The following is a 17,574-nucleotide window of genomic DNA, read 5'->3' as shown; positions in this document are numbered from 1 at the left end:
CACTGTGGATGAAGGAAATCTTCCTCAAGCACACACTTAAGTCCAGGTATGGTGGGTCTCATTTCGCAGTGCCCCATGGCGATACACCAATTAGGAACAGTGCCAGCAAATCACTCCCAGTGCTGACCTGAGCCCACAACTCTTGCCCATAGGTTTGCGTTTTTCCTCAGAGTGGTTTCTTACAGTGGGGGACACCATAGCCCTTTTCCATAGGCCAAGTGTCCCTTCTACATCCGTAAGCAGCAGGCATGGGCAGCAAATTACAGCTCACCAAACAGGACACTAGGAGTTATGCCACCCACGTGCCCTGGCCAAGCTGCCCACTGCACAGGCCTGGCTGCTGTCTTGTGGTCCTGGGCTCCTCAGCAGTCCCAATACTCTCCATCGGACCCAGAGTTCCATATTTTAAATTACGCTACACTAAGATTGTCCTTATTTTTATGTATAAATAACATGGACACGTTTCAACAGGCCCATTCCCCCACACACACCTGACCCCAAACCTGATACCCTACATGGTCCAGGTGAGGCAACTTCAAATCTGATGACCAGCAAGCTCTTGAATCAAATCATCTGGGCAAAGAGGTGACCGACACGTTCTTCCTGTGACATTCGTTGGAGAAAGGTTGGCCAGGCTCCTCCTGTGGGGAAGAGAAACACACCAAGCCCCAGGGCAGGCCCTGGAGCAGGCGGGTTCAGGATCCTGAGGCCCCCGGGAAAAGGAGACGTTGCCCTGAGACGCTGATTTAGCCTGTGCCTGGGAGTGGGAGGCTAAGAGGAACAGGGAGTGTCAGGGCGGGGCTCGCCCACAGTGGGGTCACGGCCGGGGCTCCGCCAGGACGGCCTGAATGTCTGACCTGCCACCTTGAAGCCCAGCTTAATCCAAAGGGAGAGATTAGTGCTCAGGCCTAGAAAGCAAGGGGATGGGGAGGGACAGAGCTGTACAGTCCAGAGAGTCAGGAGGGCTGGCCCCCACTGCACTGCTGCAGCTCACACACAAACCGCTGGGGCAGTGCCCCAGCCCGGCCAAGGGGGAAAGGAGGCTGCCAGGAAGCCCTCTAGGACTTCACACATCAGAGGGCCGCTGCCCCAGGAACACACCCTGCTGCAGATAAGCAGGGCTCCTCAATCAAGTCTTCCTGTGAGTGTGTGCCAGCGTCAGCAGGAAATGAATCTCCATCCATAGGCTGGCAAATCACAAAACATTACAGAGGGAATAAACTCCAGCATCCTCCCCACATTATGACACACATCAAACAGTAAATTACATTTTATTTCATTTACAGAGACCTTGGGGCAAAAAGATGGTGTTTGGGAAAGAGCACACAGGTGAGAAACACCAAGGAGAAGCCTGTTATAAATATGCTGGTGTTCTCAGTGGCGTGAGTGTGGGGTCCGAGGCGGCCGTCTAGGAAGGAGTGCTCTGGGCTGCCCTCTGCGTTAAGACCAAGTCACTGCCCCGAACACCGGCAGCAGCCTTCACAGCACGTCAACCAGGGCCACGAGGCCTCCTGCAAACACCACTACGAGTACGGTTCCCTTTAAAATCTCAGCAGCAGGTGTGGAAGGTGTCTGGTGGTGTGGTGGCCAGTGGGGGAGGTCGGGCTGGTAGGAGGCCTCCCCTGCCCTCTGGACAGGAAAATTAGCCATCACGTGTCCCGAGTCTTGACAAATGAAAAGTCGGTCCTGACATTCTTCTCTGCTCCACAGATCTGCACAGGTTTGTGTGGTGTGTCCCCTCCCCCGACCTCTAGGAGTATCACCCCTCTCCCCAGCCCTGAAGTGTCAATCCGTGATCTGTAACTGCCGTGTGTCCGGGTGGCTGTGGGTTCGCTGCCCCCGGGCAGGGCCTTGGGTGCCAGGGTCCGCGTGGGGCCCTCCCAGGCCAGGCGCTAGAGCAGCTTGACGTAATTCTGTGGAATCAGCCCCCTCTTGCCATTCAGAGTCCCTTCTAGCCAGCCAGGCTCCCTCGAGGTTTGTACTGAAAGGGAAGAGAAATCACTTTTTATCAAAATGCCCCCAAGCACTTGCTCCCTGTGAATTCACTGCACTGCTGTGTATCTTAAAGGCTCAGCCAACAGAGAACAGGAAGAGCGCTCCAAGGGCAGCTCCAAGGGCACCCCAAGGTCAGCAGCATCCTCCACCCAAGGTGTCCCTGTGCTGCATTCAAAGCCCCACCTTCCATGGCCCAAAACGCTGTCTTGACACAACCTCAGTCTGTGGACATCCTTGAAGACTTGGATGAAACCGCGATGCACAGAGAACCTGCGGACCTAGTCCAGAGTCATGCAGAGAGTGGAGAGCCAAGATCTGATCTCAGACCAGGTAACTCCAGAGTTGACAACCATCGCTACCTGCTGTCAACCTGTCCTCTTCCCAAAACACATTGATACTGGTATCTGTGTGTGTGTGGTGTGTGTACACACACATAGACACAGTCGCACACACATTTTTTAGGACTCCTGCAAGTCATCTGACTTCAGAGGTGGAGAACTTCAGTCTCCCGTGTCAGATGTAGGTCATCCCTTTACTTGCAGGCAGAACTGGATTTGACAGAGGGCCTGCCCTTCATGCCCATGTCTGTGGGCCTGAAGGAAATGTCCCTGTGCCCAGTGTGGTTCTGAATGGTCTATGACCTCGCCAGTAACAGGTTCAAGGTGAGTATATGACCCCATTCTGGCTATTAAGACAGAAGGGCAGGTAAACTAGGAAAGAAGTTCTGGAAAAAATTTTTCATTCTTAAAAAAAGGCACACAAGGAAAGTCTCCCCTCTGCTGGGGTGGAGTGTGGCCACGGTGCCTGGAACTGTGCCGCTATCTTCGGATGCACCATCCCTGACCTGAGAATGCTTCAGCAGAGGTGGAGACACCGTGGTCTTGGAGAACTGAATTAACCAACCCTAGAGCTCCCGACATCCAGGCTTATTGCTGCGTGTGCTCATCCATCTTCATGATTCATTTACCCACTGTGTCAGTTTCTGTTACTGCAGCAAAAGGCATCCTAATAGATACACGCTCTACCAGGGTAAATATCTCACAAACAGTATGGTGTAAGAGATTTCCGAGGCTCCCAAACAAGTCTAATCACACAAAGCAAAAATCCACCATCCTTTCTCAAGTGGGTGGGTTTCAATGATACCAACTCAGCTTTCCCTTCTGCCACGTGGTGTGCCAACATGAGACAGGCCTGGAGCAGAGCGGCTGTTATGGATATACGTGATAGTGGTAGAGGAATGATCTTGCTTCCACTCCAAGAATAAAACTTCTCCACAAAGTGTAATTCTATCATATGTGGAATTTTGTTGTCGTCGTTTGTTTTCTGACACTATCAGGAGTCCCTGGCTCTCAAAAAAACCCATCACATATATACAGTAATCTCTTCTAAAAGAGACAACTTGCTTTCTAAAACTACAATCCCCAGCAAATGCCACATTACTGACAATGTACCGCTATGCACGGTGTTGATCTATTCCATGCATTCCACACATTCTGGCTAATCGAACATTCCAGCTCAAGGGCCTAAGGTTCTGTTTCCCCGGAACTCTTTTGGGCAGCTCCACCCACACACAACATCACTGTTTCCACAGCAACCAATGAATTTCATCATGAGCCAGGCTGGAGAAGAAATCAATCAAAAGGAGGGAAAAAGAAATACACCCAACCATAGGGGGAAATCTGTGAAATATTAAGCCGGGAATAGTTCCTAAGTGACTGTGTCTGACTATTAAACACAAATAAAATCTGCACCCTTGTTTCAATGTGCGAAGTCAATACCCACATTTAAAGATTCAGACATTACTCAAATTCACAAAAATCAGAAATAGTAAAGGAATTATGAACCAGAATTTTTCTACAATAGTACTCTTTTGGTAACTCAGACTGGGCAAACCTGAGGCATTTGGGGGGCTTGGTGGGGGGCTCTGGGAGAGGAAAACAAAGGCTGCAAATCAGAAATGTCTTAACCCCAGTGGCACTGGCTTCTCTACAGCAGGAGAAAGGTGTCGTCAGTGAAGACCCACGAGAGTTAAAAAGGTTGGAGAGTTAACCAAGGTTAAGGCAGAGGCGGGTGCCAGGCACCCAGACACAGCCGCTGGCATCCAGTTCCTGGGAGCCAATGGGCCAGCTCTCTCTTGTCCAAAGCATCAAGGGAGAGACGTGCTCCTGACCACGCCCCAGCCAGGGACTGCCCGGTCTAGGCTGCAGACATTCCGGTTATACACAGGATACATCCTACCACAAAGCTCCCACTTACCATCCTCGAAAATCGCTCCTATTTCGAAAGATAATTCGGAGCTGTGTTCTGCTTCACACGGATACACCGCTCGAGCCTTCCGACTGGTGGCGCTGAGAAGGGAACGGGACAGACACGAATCAACATGTGGAGAAACTGGGAGAGAAACCTCACCTTTCTGCCACCTCCCATCTCCCATTTCTGTGTCACTGGTAGGACACCACCAAAGAAATCAGGGACGTGAACATCAGGCGAAAGTACAGCACTTGATTTTCAAGTCAATGATGGGTCCCAAATTCAGCTCTTTCTTTAGGGAGCCTCTCTGAGCAGCTTCCACTGACCCTCTCCACGCATTCTCCTCTCTGCTGGCGGGACGCCCTTTCCGATGGCTCAGTGTCATCAGAACCTCAGGGCATGCTGACTTCCTAAGCACTTCAGTTCATCCATCAGGAAAAGCACCAGCGTCTGAGACACAAGGCATGGCAGTGAAAGGCACAGGCACGCACGTGCCAAGAGGCTTCAGCGAGCTCTGCGGACCCTGATCTGTTGCAGGGGTGGGAACGTCCGGCCCACGGGCGGAATATGGCCTGCGAAATCGTTTGGTCTGGCCCTGCCAAGGCCTCCCCAAAGAGAAGCACTTCCAGCCATCACATTAGGGGTGAGTTACTTAAATGTTTGACCAAATATAGCAGGATAATTTTTAAGTTAATAATTTTGCATGGCCCGTAAATGATGTTTTAAATATCCAAGTGGCCCTTGACAGAAAAAAGGTTCCCTGGTTTAGAGGGACAGTAGGTTTCCACACCCTCTGGAAAGGGGCTTGTGTTCATTGCTGTTTCCAGTGTCCAGTTTACCTTCCTTTAAAACAAAGCAAGTGCTTTATATTTATGTATAAAAAGTTCTTCCAAAATGAATGAGTAGCTTCAAAAATGCACAATCAGCACCAGAAAGAGTAGGCTCAAGCAGGTCTCACAGAAGGTAAATTTCTGCTAAGAACGTACTTGCTTGTGAACCGAGGCTCAGCCCTAAGACAAGGCTGTAAGTGTTGCCCAGGAGGCCGGAGGAACCTGAGCCAGCCTCTTCCAGACAAGAACACAAGGGCCTGCTCGGGTTAAGGAGCCCCTTCCGTGAGCTGCCATCACGCTCTATATCATATCCCAACCACGTACCTGTCAGGTGGCTTGTCCACTACGGTGGCAGGAGGACAGAATAAGAAGGGCGACGACTTGGGTGAAGGGGGTGTAACGGCTGGGTGGCAGCTTGGTGTGGTCGGAGACTGCGGGTTAAGCCACTGGACCATCGATGATCGGCTCTGGCTTGAGCTAAGGGTTGAAAAACAGAATTTAATAGCGTAAAGGCCACAGAACACCAAATACATGATACCTCAATCCTCAGTAGCTGGGATGACGGCTCCCTTGTCATCTCCCGATGACCAGAAGGCCAGAGTCCTCTCCACACGCTCCTGGAGCACCAAGAGCCACACCCCAAACTAGTGATGCCTTGTTGAACTTCTCCAGGTTAGTCTTGTCCAACCTAGCCCCATATCAGTTCGCTAATTAGAGCACCAGAATCCAAGTGCCCAAAATAGTTGCTTGAACTTTTGAGCTCTCTGTTAATAAGGAAAGTCAACCAAATCTGCAGTAGACATAATGACCCGTAGCTCCAAAAATTCAGCATGCAACCTTTGAATGTTCAAAGCTCATTTTTCTGATGATATACATGTAGGAACTCAGAAAAGAAAAAAAAAAAATGCCACTGGGAATTAAGATCCCTGTAGAGAGGACTAGACTAGTGTTTAAAGGAGAAAGCAAGAAGTAACAAAATTCTTTGGTGACCTGAACATTCCCTAGTATTTGCAAATTTTAAAAAAATTAACAGAAAAGGTCAGTGAACAGACTCCTGGAGGGGCCTCTAAACATGAAGGGAAAGTTGAATAAATACATATTGACCTGAATTACACTGCTCTTCAGTGATCTCCAACTGGGCGCCTGGCTACGGTCTATGAGGCCCCCTTTAAAAGCGTGGGGCAGAGCCGCTTGCCGCACCCCGTCACGCTCCCAGCACACGCGTGCTCGGTGTCCACTAACACTCAGGGGCTCCTCACCTCGAACTCAAGCTCTTTGGCTAAAGCCAGTTTCCATGAGCAGCTGCTTCCTCTGCTTCCACGTTCCCGAGCGTTACCTGTGAGTCTTCCTTCTCTAGCAGAACTAATACCAGCTCTGTCCATTTTTACTTCAAATAGCTCCCGAGCTGTTCCTTTAGCTACGCTCTCATCACTAAGGGGGACTATGCCATTCTCACTGGCTCACCCCCCCTCCCCACTCCTCCCACTCTGCCAGCTCAACCAGACACCCTCGGCCACCTAAGGTCCATTTACCCAACCTGCCTCCCCCAAAACCACCTGCCCTCTAAGGGGTCCCCTGCCCCAGCAGACTGCCTGTCTGCCTGCAGCTCTGCTTCCCTGAATTCTGCATGCATCTGCACTCTGCCTCACATTTCTCATCTCAGTCTCTCCCACTCCTCTGCCTGCTCGAATCTGTCCCGTTCAGCTCAGCTCCAGGCCAGCCTGCCCCAGTACTTCTCCTCTGGCCTCTCTAAGTCACAGACCTTCCCCGATGCCCGTCACACCAACAAACAGGAGGGCAGGTTAACATGAGTTGTTCTGTGATGGTTTCAGGTCTTCCTCTTGCCTTCGGGGCAAGAGCAAGTCTTTAGCTCTTTCTGTAGACCTCACATGGCCAGGAAGAGTGCTGGGCACACGGAGTCTTCAACCAGCATGCCGGTAACCAATTTGGATGTGTGATAACTAAAGTTGGATTTTATAAATCAGGTACCTGAAATATTACACTACTGGCTTGATAGATATTTAGGACACTGAAGGTTTCCTATCCTTTGATCAGGAAAGGGGGTGGGGGATGCACTTTTAAAAAACATTATTCTTTGAACAACTTATTTACAACCCCCCTATCCAGCCATTCATTTGGAAGTCACAAAACCTATCTCATACACAGCAAAGAAGCCCATAAATCTCAAAGTGATCTGTGTCACCAGCAGCAAAACTCACTCCATTCTACACCCGAAAATCAACCGTAAATGGTGTCTTACTAATCAGGAAGGGAGAAGAAGGGATGAGTGAAGCTTCCACAGAGAATTTAAGACCACCGTTAGCCAAACAATGGCCATTTTGTCTCCAGCAATTACTCAAGGTGCTTGGACAGTGGTGACGGTGGAAGGGGAGATATTTTACCACCCCCCCGTCAACTCTTTCTGGTCATAAACAGTCAAGCAATTAAATTATGGCCATCCACCCGCTCAGAGGGAGGACAGCTACAGGATAAAGTAACAATGTGCCTATATTTATAAGGCTCTTTAAAAATACAGATCATAAATTTTATAGTTATTATCTACTTAATCTTCATCTCTCACTTTAAAAAAAAGTGGTTTTGGGTGTGTTGTGCTTTTTTGGTTTTGGGGTTTTTTTAATAAAGGGAAAATACTACTTTGGGAAAGTAAAAGAACTGTTGGAAGGCAGATGCAGAAGGTAAGGGCCTGTCCCTTAGCTGGGCTTTCTCCATCCTGTCCCAGAGCAGAACTCAGAAACAGCAATCCTTCTCCAGGGTCAAGATCTCAACCCTAGCCTTGCCTTTTTTGTTTATTTCTTTTCTGCAACCTTTTTCTTGTGGTTCAACATATAGATGTGTTATGCTTCCCACTTAGACTTAAATTCCTATATTTAAGTTCGTGTTTTCCCCACGGTATCTCAGAAGCCTCCGCTAGGACTTCTCTGGGTTTCAGAATCCCACAGAGGCACGAGCACTGCAAGCTGGGACATTCACAGGAGGGAGCAAGACACAAACCTGGAGACGAGGCACACGAAGTCACATGGAGAACGGGAAGTCCTATGAAAGAGGAGACCAACGGAGCAAAACAAAGTTTGGGAAACAGAACAGAGGCCCTGGTTGCATACAAGCAGCTTTTCACAGGCTTTCCCACTGGGAAGGAGTGGGATGAGCAAGAACTGATTAAATAGATACACTCAAGACGGAAAAATGAATTCTCGCCCTAAGCCAGTAAAGGTCGGACGACTGTATATTTCATAGGTGTCTCCCAAAAGCAAATTATCCACATTTTTTTGAAGCCAAGCAATTATAAACATGAGCTTCTTTATATAAACCATCACCTACCTTCGAGAATTTGGGTAGGGTGCGTGTGTGTGTGGTAATAAGCATAAAAAAAATTTAACAAATTCTTTAAAATACAATACTTATATTTTCTCAAAAAGCAGCAGAGGAAAATATTACTTTTACAAGAGAGTTCTGAAATAATCTTACTTTCTCTTCTTTGATTTAAAACAAAAATAAATTCAAGGGAAATAGTAATATCTGTTTGTGTGCTACCTTCCTGATTTCACACACTAAACAGAATCTTCTCCTAAACAAGAACGCCTTTCCACTCCAGTGCAGGGAAGCCACATCACCACTTCCTTTAAGGAGAAATGTTTCCCCTTAAAGACAGGGCAAATTAGCATGAACATCTCTCCTATACATCTAGAATGGTTCTAGCCACCTACAGGTTGGGAGACAATTCTCCATGGGTCTCTTGTGTTTCTGCATAGATTACAAACAGAGGCACTGGCTGCCTTTGTTAGGGATTATCTTTTCAAGGATGTTTGTAGAGCAAACAGCCTGGGAAGACTGAGATTGTGACTTCCCTGAAGCAAAGGGCAAGTTTACTGTCCATCATAAAAGATCTGGGTTTCCTAAACTCTGGGTTCCTCTCCTGTCACACTCCACATGGAGGTGTTAGTTGGCCCAAGGGCACCAGCCTAGGGGAATTGGGACTGGAAGTAATGCTCTGGCTAGCTACTGCTGTGATTGGTGGCGTCCTTTGGCTCTGACCAGGAGTCCCATGTCCTCTGCAGGCATCCATGAAACCACCACAGGCAAATATGGTAGCCTGCACGCAAAGCAACATTTCAGACTTCACAGTTCTTGACATTAGCACCCTTGGGAGAACTGAGAAAATACTCAATTTTTGTTTTCTGTGATTCAGAAGAGAATCCTGGCTAAGAAAGTCTTTGGGTTAAAGATAAAAAACAATGGGTGACATAAGCTTGAGAAGCTACTTACCTGCTAGAACATTATAATGTATCTTGAGTGCCCTCTCCCACCACGTTCCAAATTTAAACATTTTTTAAAAATCTACTTCCTTCTTCCTGCTGCCACTTTAACTAAGGGTTTTTGATGAGTAAGATTGGCGTGATCACAAACCACCAATTTTATTTAATGATGAGCTGCTGACCAATTACAAAAAAGTGTCTAAGTGCTACATATTTCCTGAAAGACAAGCTGTGGTTTGTGAAAATGGAGACAGAAGTCAACTCTTCCTGAAAAGCTCAGAAACCACATTCACCAAAACAAAAATAAATTCAAGGGAAATAGTAATATCTGTTTGTGTGCTACCTTCCTGATTTCACACACTAAACAGAATCTTCTCCTAAACAAGAACGCCTTTCCACTCCAGTGCAGGGAAGCCACATCACCACTTCCTTTAAGGAGAAATGTTTCCCCTTAAAGACAGGGCCAAACAGGCAAGAGGGTTTCACTAAAAACACGTAAAGGACTCATACCACGACTCAGCTTTAAAAATACTTACACTGAAAGTCTACCTGGCTATTCCTAAGGCAACAGATAAGTCTCCTGTGTTTGTACTTGGGGGGGTGGAAGATCAACAGGGAACCGAATATTCATTTGTGAAAGTGAGGAGAGAATTCTCTTCTATAAAAAGCATCTACACTCTTGCTTTGGAAAAACAGGTCTACATTTCAGGGAAAGACCCTACAGGTTTTGGGGTGGGCCTCAAACACATGAAATCTGGACAGTAGCTGAGCATGTGTACACTTTGCAGAGTTTATTTTTCTAAAACGAAACAAATCAGCACTATATGCTGCTTCTGATTCAAACTGACCCAATCATCTCCAATGCCAGACTCTACACCCCATGCATATTAATAACTTTTTGGCAGGGAAAAAGCACAAACATTTCAGAAATGGGGGAAGGGGGGTTACGGTTCTTAACTTTTAAAATTCGACAACAGCTGCAGTCACCAGTGAGCTCCTGCATCTAACAAACATTTCTTGCATAGCACAGCCAGGTCAGGCTCTGGGCAGCACTAGCAAAACCACCCCCGGATTCCAGGCTCTTGGAGCGCCGAGTGTGATTTAAAATTCAAAGGTGGCAGAAGAGGGAGAATACAAGTCAAGAAATGACTGCTTATATGAAGTGATTAAATCCCCCAAAGAGCAAGATATCTGATGGCAGTTATAATGTCAGATTCAAATCAGAAGTTTGCGCTGGAATGAGAGAGTTTAAAACCTCATTTGCAAAGTCTCCGAACAGAAGCTAACATATTAGTGAAATGATCTTTCATTCCAGCCTGAGAAACGCACAGCATAAGTCTAGAACAGCTGTCCTGGGCAAAAGTGTTTGAAAATGTTAATAAAGACAGAAGGAAATATTGTCGATCTGTATATTATGGGAAATCTCTGTTCCAATAAGGGCCACAGTTATTCTGTAAGTGCCGGAGAGGGAGACTTCCACAGCCAGCACATTGCTGGTTCCTAATGAGCCAGCTGAGGGGACAGCAGTGCAGAGAAGCAAAAAACCATGATAAGAGAGTCACCATAATCCATGGTCCTGGGCAAGGAGGCCTTACTGCCCACAGGAGCGTCCCAAAGAGGCCTTGTTTGTTCATCTTTCATGGTCTGAGAACTACCTCTGAGGCCCCATGCCGGGCCCTGGGGACACCCAGGGGACTATGACATCTGTTCTCCATGAGCACCCAGTCAGTACGTGGAGAATGACAACTGATCATCATAATGAAATGTGACGTGTGACGTGTAGAGAGCTGCCCAGTAGCCCTCAGGAGAACAGAGGAAGAAGCATCTAACTCATATGGGCATCTGGGAAGGCTTCCTAGAGGAGGTGGTGTCTGCCATCACCAATATCACCATCGCCGCTCTGCACCCAGGCTCCTGCTGGGCACAGCTGCACAGCCCAGCACTGTGCTAGGCACAACTCCCACACAGTAACTCACTTGATCCCAGCCACGCTACTCTTCCAGAGTACATGTGAGAAGACTGAACCTGAGAGGTGAAAGTGACTTCAAATCATTCTTTATCAAAAACAGCAAGTAATCTATGTCCAAGAGAAAAACTACAGATATTAAGTGGATGTCACCTTTATTTTTTTTTAACTGTGTGTTGACTACCTCAAGTCAAGTCTTCCATCAACACTCTCTTGTTTTTTTAAGTTGCTAAATTCCTGAGGGTTACTTTTAAAAATCACCTGCAATGCCCATCTGTAAAATGGCAACCATGGTTCCTGAAACTGACTTCTAAGAAACATGGGCTCTCCCAACTAGATTAGTTTTGTTTCTATATCAGGTGGAGGTAAAGGGCCAGGCAGGAAATACTTTAGGGTCTGCAGGCCACACAGTAGGTCTCACAAATACTCAGCTCTGCCATCGTTGCATCTAAAAAACAGCCATAGACAAAACACAAGTAACTGGTGACTGTGTTCCAAAGCACTTCATTTATAAAACAGGTGGCACTGGGCCCCCCGTTTGCTAACCCCTGCGTTAGATGGGCCAGGCGCGAACTGCTGGTGGTGGAGAGTGTGGGGAGGTGGGGACGACGCCCCTGGGCTCTAGAGGCCCGTTCCTCCTCCTGCATCCCCAACGGGCTTTGTGGCACAGGCTCCTGTGCGCCCAGAGCCAGCCTGCACCCCAGGGCTTCCCTGCACCCAGCGCACACCCTCACGGCCCCTGCAGGAGGGGGACAGCCGACAACCACGCTGGCACGGGAAAGAAACCACCTGTTAACCCTTACGAAAAAATCTCTCTTACAGGAGGTGGGTGGGCAGGGAGGGAAGGGCACCACAGGGAATACGCTGAACACAGAGAAAACAGACCCTTTGGAAGGGGGACACGGCCACCCCGAACACTCACTCAGACCTCACCCTGCAGGATGTTCAGGCTCCCAGGTGATTTCCCTCCTCCACAAGAGAGGACACCACCATCCAGCCAGCTTGTAATTTACAAAGGCCACTCCTAGGGTGAGCACTTTTTGGGGTTTTGCTATAAGAGAACTGCCTTAGACTCACACCTGACCAATCCATCCTTCACTCAGAGCATCCCCTGAATTCCATCTGTCTTCCTTCCAGGCGATCACTGTGGAATCAGGTAGAGGGCTGAACCGAGAGGGAACTGTGGCTTCATTTCAGAAAATGACGGGGCTTTAGAGGTCTCTGGGTTGTGGTCCTGCAGGGTAAATGACTGCAATGTTTCTACCAGCTCAGTTCTCATGTGGAAAAGAGCTGCCACCCAACGTGAGGGCTGAACATAAAAAACAGGGGCTACAGGTTGGAAGGGGTACATCATCACTCCGCTAAGAAAAATGCTCCCGTTTCTTACCAAAGTGTTTGATGGGTTACCTGCTGTGACAGGTGAGCCACTCATACTGCTCAGAATAGGCAGAGTTGGCAGGATCCCCAGGGGCACCCCAGGCCTCGGTCATGCACTATCCAAAGCCTATTCTCAGAGGCTTCTACAAAGTAGACTGATACAGAAAAGCCAGGTGAGGAGCCCAGGCTGAGTCCTCCTGGAACACCTACAGCAACTTCTGGAAGCAACACAACTTCAGGTCAACATCCAAAGCTTCTGCAGGACTAGAGAGGTTACTTCCCTGAGCTATTAGTGGGGAGATTATATAACGGACGAAACAGGAAGTCGGGTTAAGTTAAACTAAGAATATCAAGTTAGGAAATTCCAAGCAGGTGGCTGCGCAGAGCTCCCAGGGGAGCTGGGTCTTATTACATGTGGTTCCTTGAAACCTCACAACAACCCAGAGGGGCGGATATTGCTATTCCCCTTTTACAGATAATCTTGCTAAACCTTGGTTAGCTTAAATAATTTATAGAAGGCCCCTAAGGCTTTAAGAGGCAGAACAAGGCTGCAAACCAGGCCTGACTCTAAAATGAGTGCTTTTCCAGTCTGGACTGTCTTCCAACTGGAGAGAGCTCCCAAGGCCCTGCCTGCATTTCAACACTGGGAAGGACGCAGCCAATCCCTGCACAGAAACTGACAAATTACAACAAAGCCAATGAAACTAAAAAGAAAATCAAAACAAGACTAATGAGAAGGTAATTTTTTAGTCTTAAGCAGAAGAAAAGCTACTATAAAATTCAGACTTGTCTCTTTATTTTGGAAAATCGACTTTTCATTATGGGGCTTTAATGAACATCTGGCTTGAAAATCAAATCTCCCAATTTCAGACCCTATAGTTATAGCACAGCAAAGGAAGACGTGAATTAGGCCACATGTAAGTGCCAGGCACACAATAAAAATACCAAAAATACCCTAGCAAGACACAAGGGACGTGCATAGAAAGATGTGAGCATGCCCGGCCAGACTGGCTCAGTTGGCTGAGCGTTGTCCTGTGCACGGAAAGGCTGCCAGTTCTATTCCCGGTCAGGGCACAGGATGCAGGTTCGGTCCCCAGTTGGGTTCATATGAAGGCAACCAATCAACGTTTCTTTCTCACGTTGATATCTTCCCTCCCCCCCACAGCCCTGCCCTTCCTCTCTCTAAGCATGTCCTTGTGTGGGGATTAAAATAAAAAGATGTGAGCATGCAAGGCAGTCAGTATGGCATGATTTCTATACACAGTTGGAGAGAAGATTCAAAGAAATACATAAGACAAAAGTCATGCCCCAAAGAAATGAATGTGAACAGACATTTGCAGTCCATGGCCAAGTATGTGGGCCCTGTGATTAGCTTCAAGAGCTTCCTGAAGCTAGAGAGAGACAACTGGGTATCAGGTTACTCATAGAAGATTATGATGCTGGCTGCTCTTGCCAAATATCAAATTTCCAAGTCTCCCAGCTCTGTTTCAGGGGAAGACTCCTTCATCCCTAAATCTCAGCCAAAGGTGTTGGATGACGAATGTACAGCAGCCAGATTCAAGTGTTTATTCCCCAGCGGTAATTATAAACCACAGCCACATGACAATGTAGGGTCAGTGTGCCCTCTTCCAAACGAGGGCAAAGACCAGCTGACAACCACAGTTATCTCACTGGGTCTCAAAATTGAGGGGAACCTATGATTTGAGCAATGTTCCCATATGCAACCAATTTTAATCCCTACAGTAAAACAAGTCTAAGGGAATCATGATCACTGGGACAGAGACATCAAACTCCACCTCTGTCCCTTACAAGTCCTGTGCCTTGAGGCAACTTTCCTAGCCTCTTTGTACCTGGGTTTCCCGCTCTTTAAAAATAAAGGTATATCTATACCACAGGGCTGATGTGAGAATTAAAATGAAGTATCATTTATAAAGCAGCTAACACAAAATCTAGTGGCCCGCAACAATTAAAGCTCCCTGGTCTTTGATCCTAAGAAACACAAACAGGGAGTCCGGGAAAGGGCTAACCTCTGAGCAGAATTTACAAGGCTACCTGAGGATCACAGCAAGGTGATACGCCTCTCCTGCGCGTTTGGCCCTGTTCTCCCTAACGCCTGGGCTGTCTTAGCCTCAAGCTTTCTGAACCCACGCAGGGATCTTGCTGCTCACTTGGGTACAGGAGAGGGAGCTGCTTCCACATCATTCTTCACAGTACCCAGCACCCAAGAGTACGGCCTTCCGAACGAAGGCACTAGCTCTCCTAGAGGCCTCGGTGAGTGTGCCCACCACCTTCCAGAACCAGCGCCAATCTGCAGGCGAGGAGAGCAAAGGTGCTGACCTTACTAGGATATGATCTCCTTACTGGCCAAGCAAGATGCTGGAAATTCCTAGGATGGGCAACGCAATCCTTCGGGTTCACCCTCTTCTGATCTCTTTTTTAAATCTGCATAGCTTTCCTCCCCTTGTTACAAAAGCAACATGTGTTCATTTTAATCGAGTTAGTAATGAAACAGATGTGAGGGGGAAAAAAGAAATTTTAAAATATAAATTCCCTATTTTCTCTTCAAACCATAATCATAATGAAAGAGGTAAAAAAAAATAAGCCACTGACTTATAGGGTGAACTGATTGCCCCTGGCCCAACAAGGGCTGGCAGCAGTAAGGTGATGGAGGGATGGGCTGAGACATCCCCCCTGAAGTAGAGGAGGAGGGGGGACAGGGAGAGAAGCTTTTGAAAAAGGAGGTGAACACGTTTGCCTGGGACTGCTACCTTATCATTTCTACATATGAGCCAAATTTCACAGATACCTGTTAAAAAATATTTAAGATGAACTTAAATATTCTTCTGAGCTTTAGACAAGGCATTCTTGGCTTGTGGTATACTAAGCCACAAATAAATTTAAGGGGTACTTTGATATTTCCCAGCAAAATTCATCAACTTCCTAAAAAGCAATCGTGGAAGCTACACTCAAGTGATTTAAAATGCCAGGCCACTGTCTATGGGAAAGCTCTGTTTGCCCAATGTAAACGCAACAAGTTACTTATGTCATGGACAAGAAAAAATAGGGTTACCAGTGAGGGCACACGCAGTCTAAGGATCACATGCACGGGCTGTCAGGGGAACGGGATTTTAAGCAACTAAAGTCAAGTCTGGGTGAGCAGAAATCTCTGCCACATAGCAGGGCACCACCTGGGATAGATGCACCAGGAATACCTGGAACATTCAAGATACACCAAGCCAAGCCTGCCATCTGGTGAGAGAGAAGGATCTGCTGCCCTCCTGGCCTGCCACGCACCCAGGGTCCCAACATTCCCAGCGACAGAGTTTTCCAAGATGCCGCCGTCTTGACCATGGGGAAGTGCCTGCAGGAAAGGAGGTCTTCCTTTCCCTTTGAAATCTGTAGAGGAAGCCCACAGCAATGCCTGATGTTTCTTAAAAGAGATTTTCTTCTGTGGCAGGGGACTTAAAAGGATTACTTGTCAAGGACCTGCTCCTTCACTTACAATGGAAGAAAACCTGTTTAGAGGAAACTACTTTACTGGGGAAAAATGACTTTGGTACATTTGAAATACCCTGACCTATGATGTAATGTCCTCCAAGGAGACTGAGCCAGCGATTCTTCACTGGCAATGAAGTCACCTCTCACCTCACTGTGTACAGGTAAGTAATAGCTCCAGATTGATTGACTGCAATGAATAATACCCACAAGTCATAAACATCAGCAGAAAACCAAGAAATCCAATTCTGCTGCATTGTTTTCTACCTGTCAGAGGCCACAGCTGTATTTACACACTGCCTATATATCAGCTTCCCAGTGGCTGTAGGTTTTCCTCTGCAAATTTGCTTTCTGGTGGCTGGGGTCACAGCGTTTCTGTGCAACAGAGCTACTGGGGTCCTAGGTGTGATGACATACATTTGGACTCCACTTTTCAGGAGTGCAAGTTTTGGAACAGAGAGTCACAGCCCTGGACTGAAACCAGGCAGTCTAGGCACTGCCTCCTTTTTAAAGACCTGACTAGAGTTTTAATGACCCCACAGTGATGTTGGTTTTTATTAAAAGGGATCTTAATCAGCATTTACTCAGATCTAGCTATATTTTACACTGTGCAGCTGGTATGCAGAGATAATGGATTAAAAAAAAAAACACACTATACACTCAATGAAAACTAAATTTACAAAAGCTAAGGAAACAATGAAAAATGCTATAAAAAGAAAATAGTGAGATTCATTCTGGGTAATTCCTGGAGGAGGAGTTTTTAATGTTTAGAAAGAAGAAATATGGATCAAAAGCCAAACATAGTTGCCTAGGACACACTCAGTGATATACGGAAAGAAATGAGCTTTCCAAAAGAAAAGTGCTTTTTAATAAATACATAATAATTAAGATGGGATATAAAATGTTTATTAATAATGATGTCAATATCACTAACATGTTCAGAGTATAAGACCCAGTTTCTGCCATTAAGAATTTCATAATCTATCTTGGCATGAGGGAAAGATTAGCCAGTGTTATGGACTTAATATTTGTGTCCCCCCAAAGTGTCTAGGTTGAAACCCTACCCCCTACTATGTAATGGTATGAGGAGGGCGGGCCTTTGGGAGGTGATTAAGATTAGATGAGGTCATGAGAGTACAAATCTCATGAATGGGGTTAGTGTCCTTATAAGAGTTGAAAAGCTAGCAGTCTGCAAACTGGAAGAGGGCTCTCACCAGAACCTGGCAATACACCTGCCACAGCTATGGGAAATAAATTCCTGTTGTTTATAACTCACCCACTCAAAGTATTTTTGTTATAGCATCCTGAATGGACTAAGATAGATAAACAGGCAGGTGGGCAGAATGAGATTTGATATAGATATATAGATACACATGCACACATACAC

General features: G+C 46.9%; 1 protein-coding gene across 2 annotated transcripts in view; it reads right to left on the bottom strand.

Moving 5' to 3' along the window:
* Positions 1–1,255: 1,255 nt before the first annotated feature.
* The window catches only part of ARHGAP10 (Rho GTPase activating protein 10), a 249,936-nt gene continuing 233,617 nt past the window's right edge, over positions 1,256–17,574 (bottom strand). The window contains exons 21-23 of one of the 2 annotated variants that reach the window (XM_016206885.2): positions 5,400–5,552; positions 4,252–4,343; positions 1,256–1,981 (exon numbers count right to left, since the gene is read on the bottom strand). In XM_016206885.2, coding sequence (XP_016062371.2) covers positions 1,893–1,981; positions 4,252–4,343; positions 5,400–5,552 — 334 coding nt within the window. In that variant the 3' untranslated portion in view covers positions 1,256–1,892. Of the gene's footprint in view, positions 1,982–4,251; positions 4,344–5,399; positions 5,553–7,999; positions 8,130–17,574 lie in introns of those variants that run through there. The other variant, XM_087816505.1, reaches the window with a different exon arrangement.

The sequence above is a fragment of the Miniopterus natalensis genome, chromosome 4 (genome assembly GCF_054644295.1).
Source record: "Miniopterus natalensis isolate mMinNat1 chromosome 4, mMinNat1.hap1, whole genome shotgun sequence".
In the NCBI taxonomy this organism is placed as follows: domain Eukaryota; kingdom Metazoa; phylum Chordata; class Mammalia; order Chiroptera; family Miniopteridae; genus Miniopterus; species Miniopterus natalensis.
Note: the sequence above shows the minus strand (reverse complement) of the source record. Positions and strands in the feature narration are given on the sequence as shown.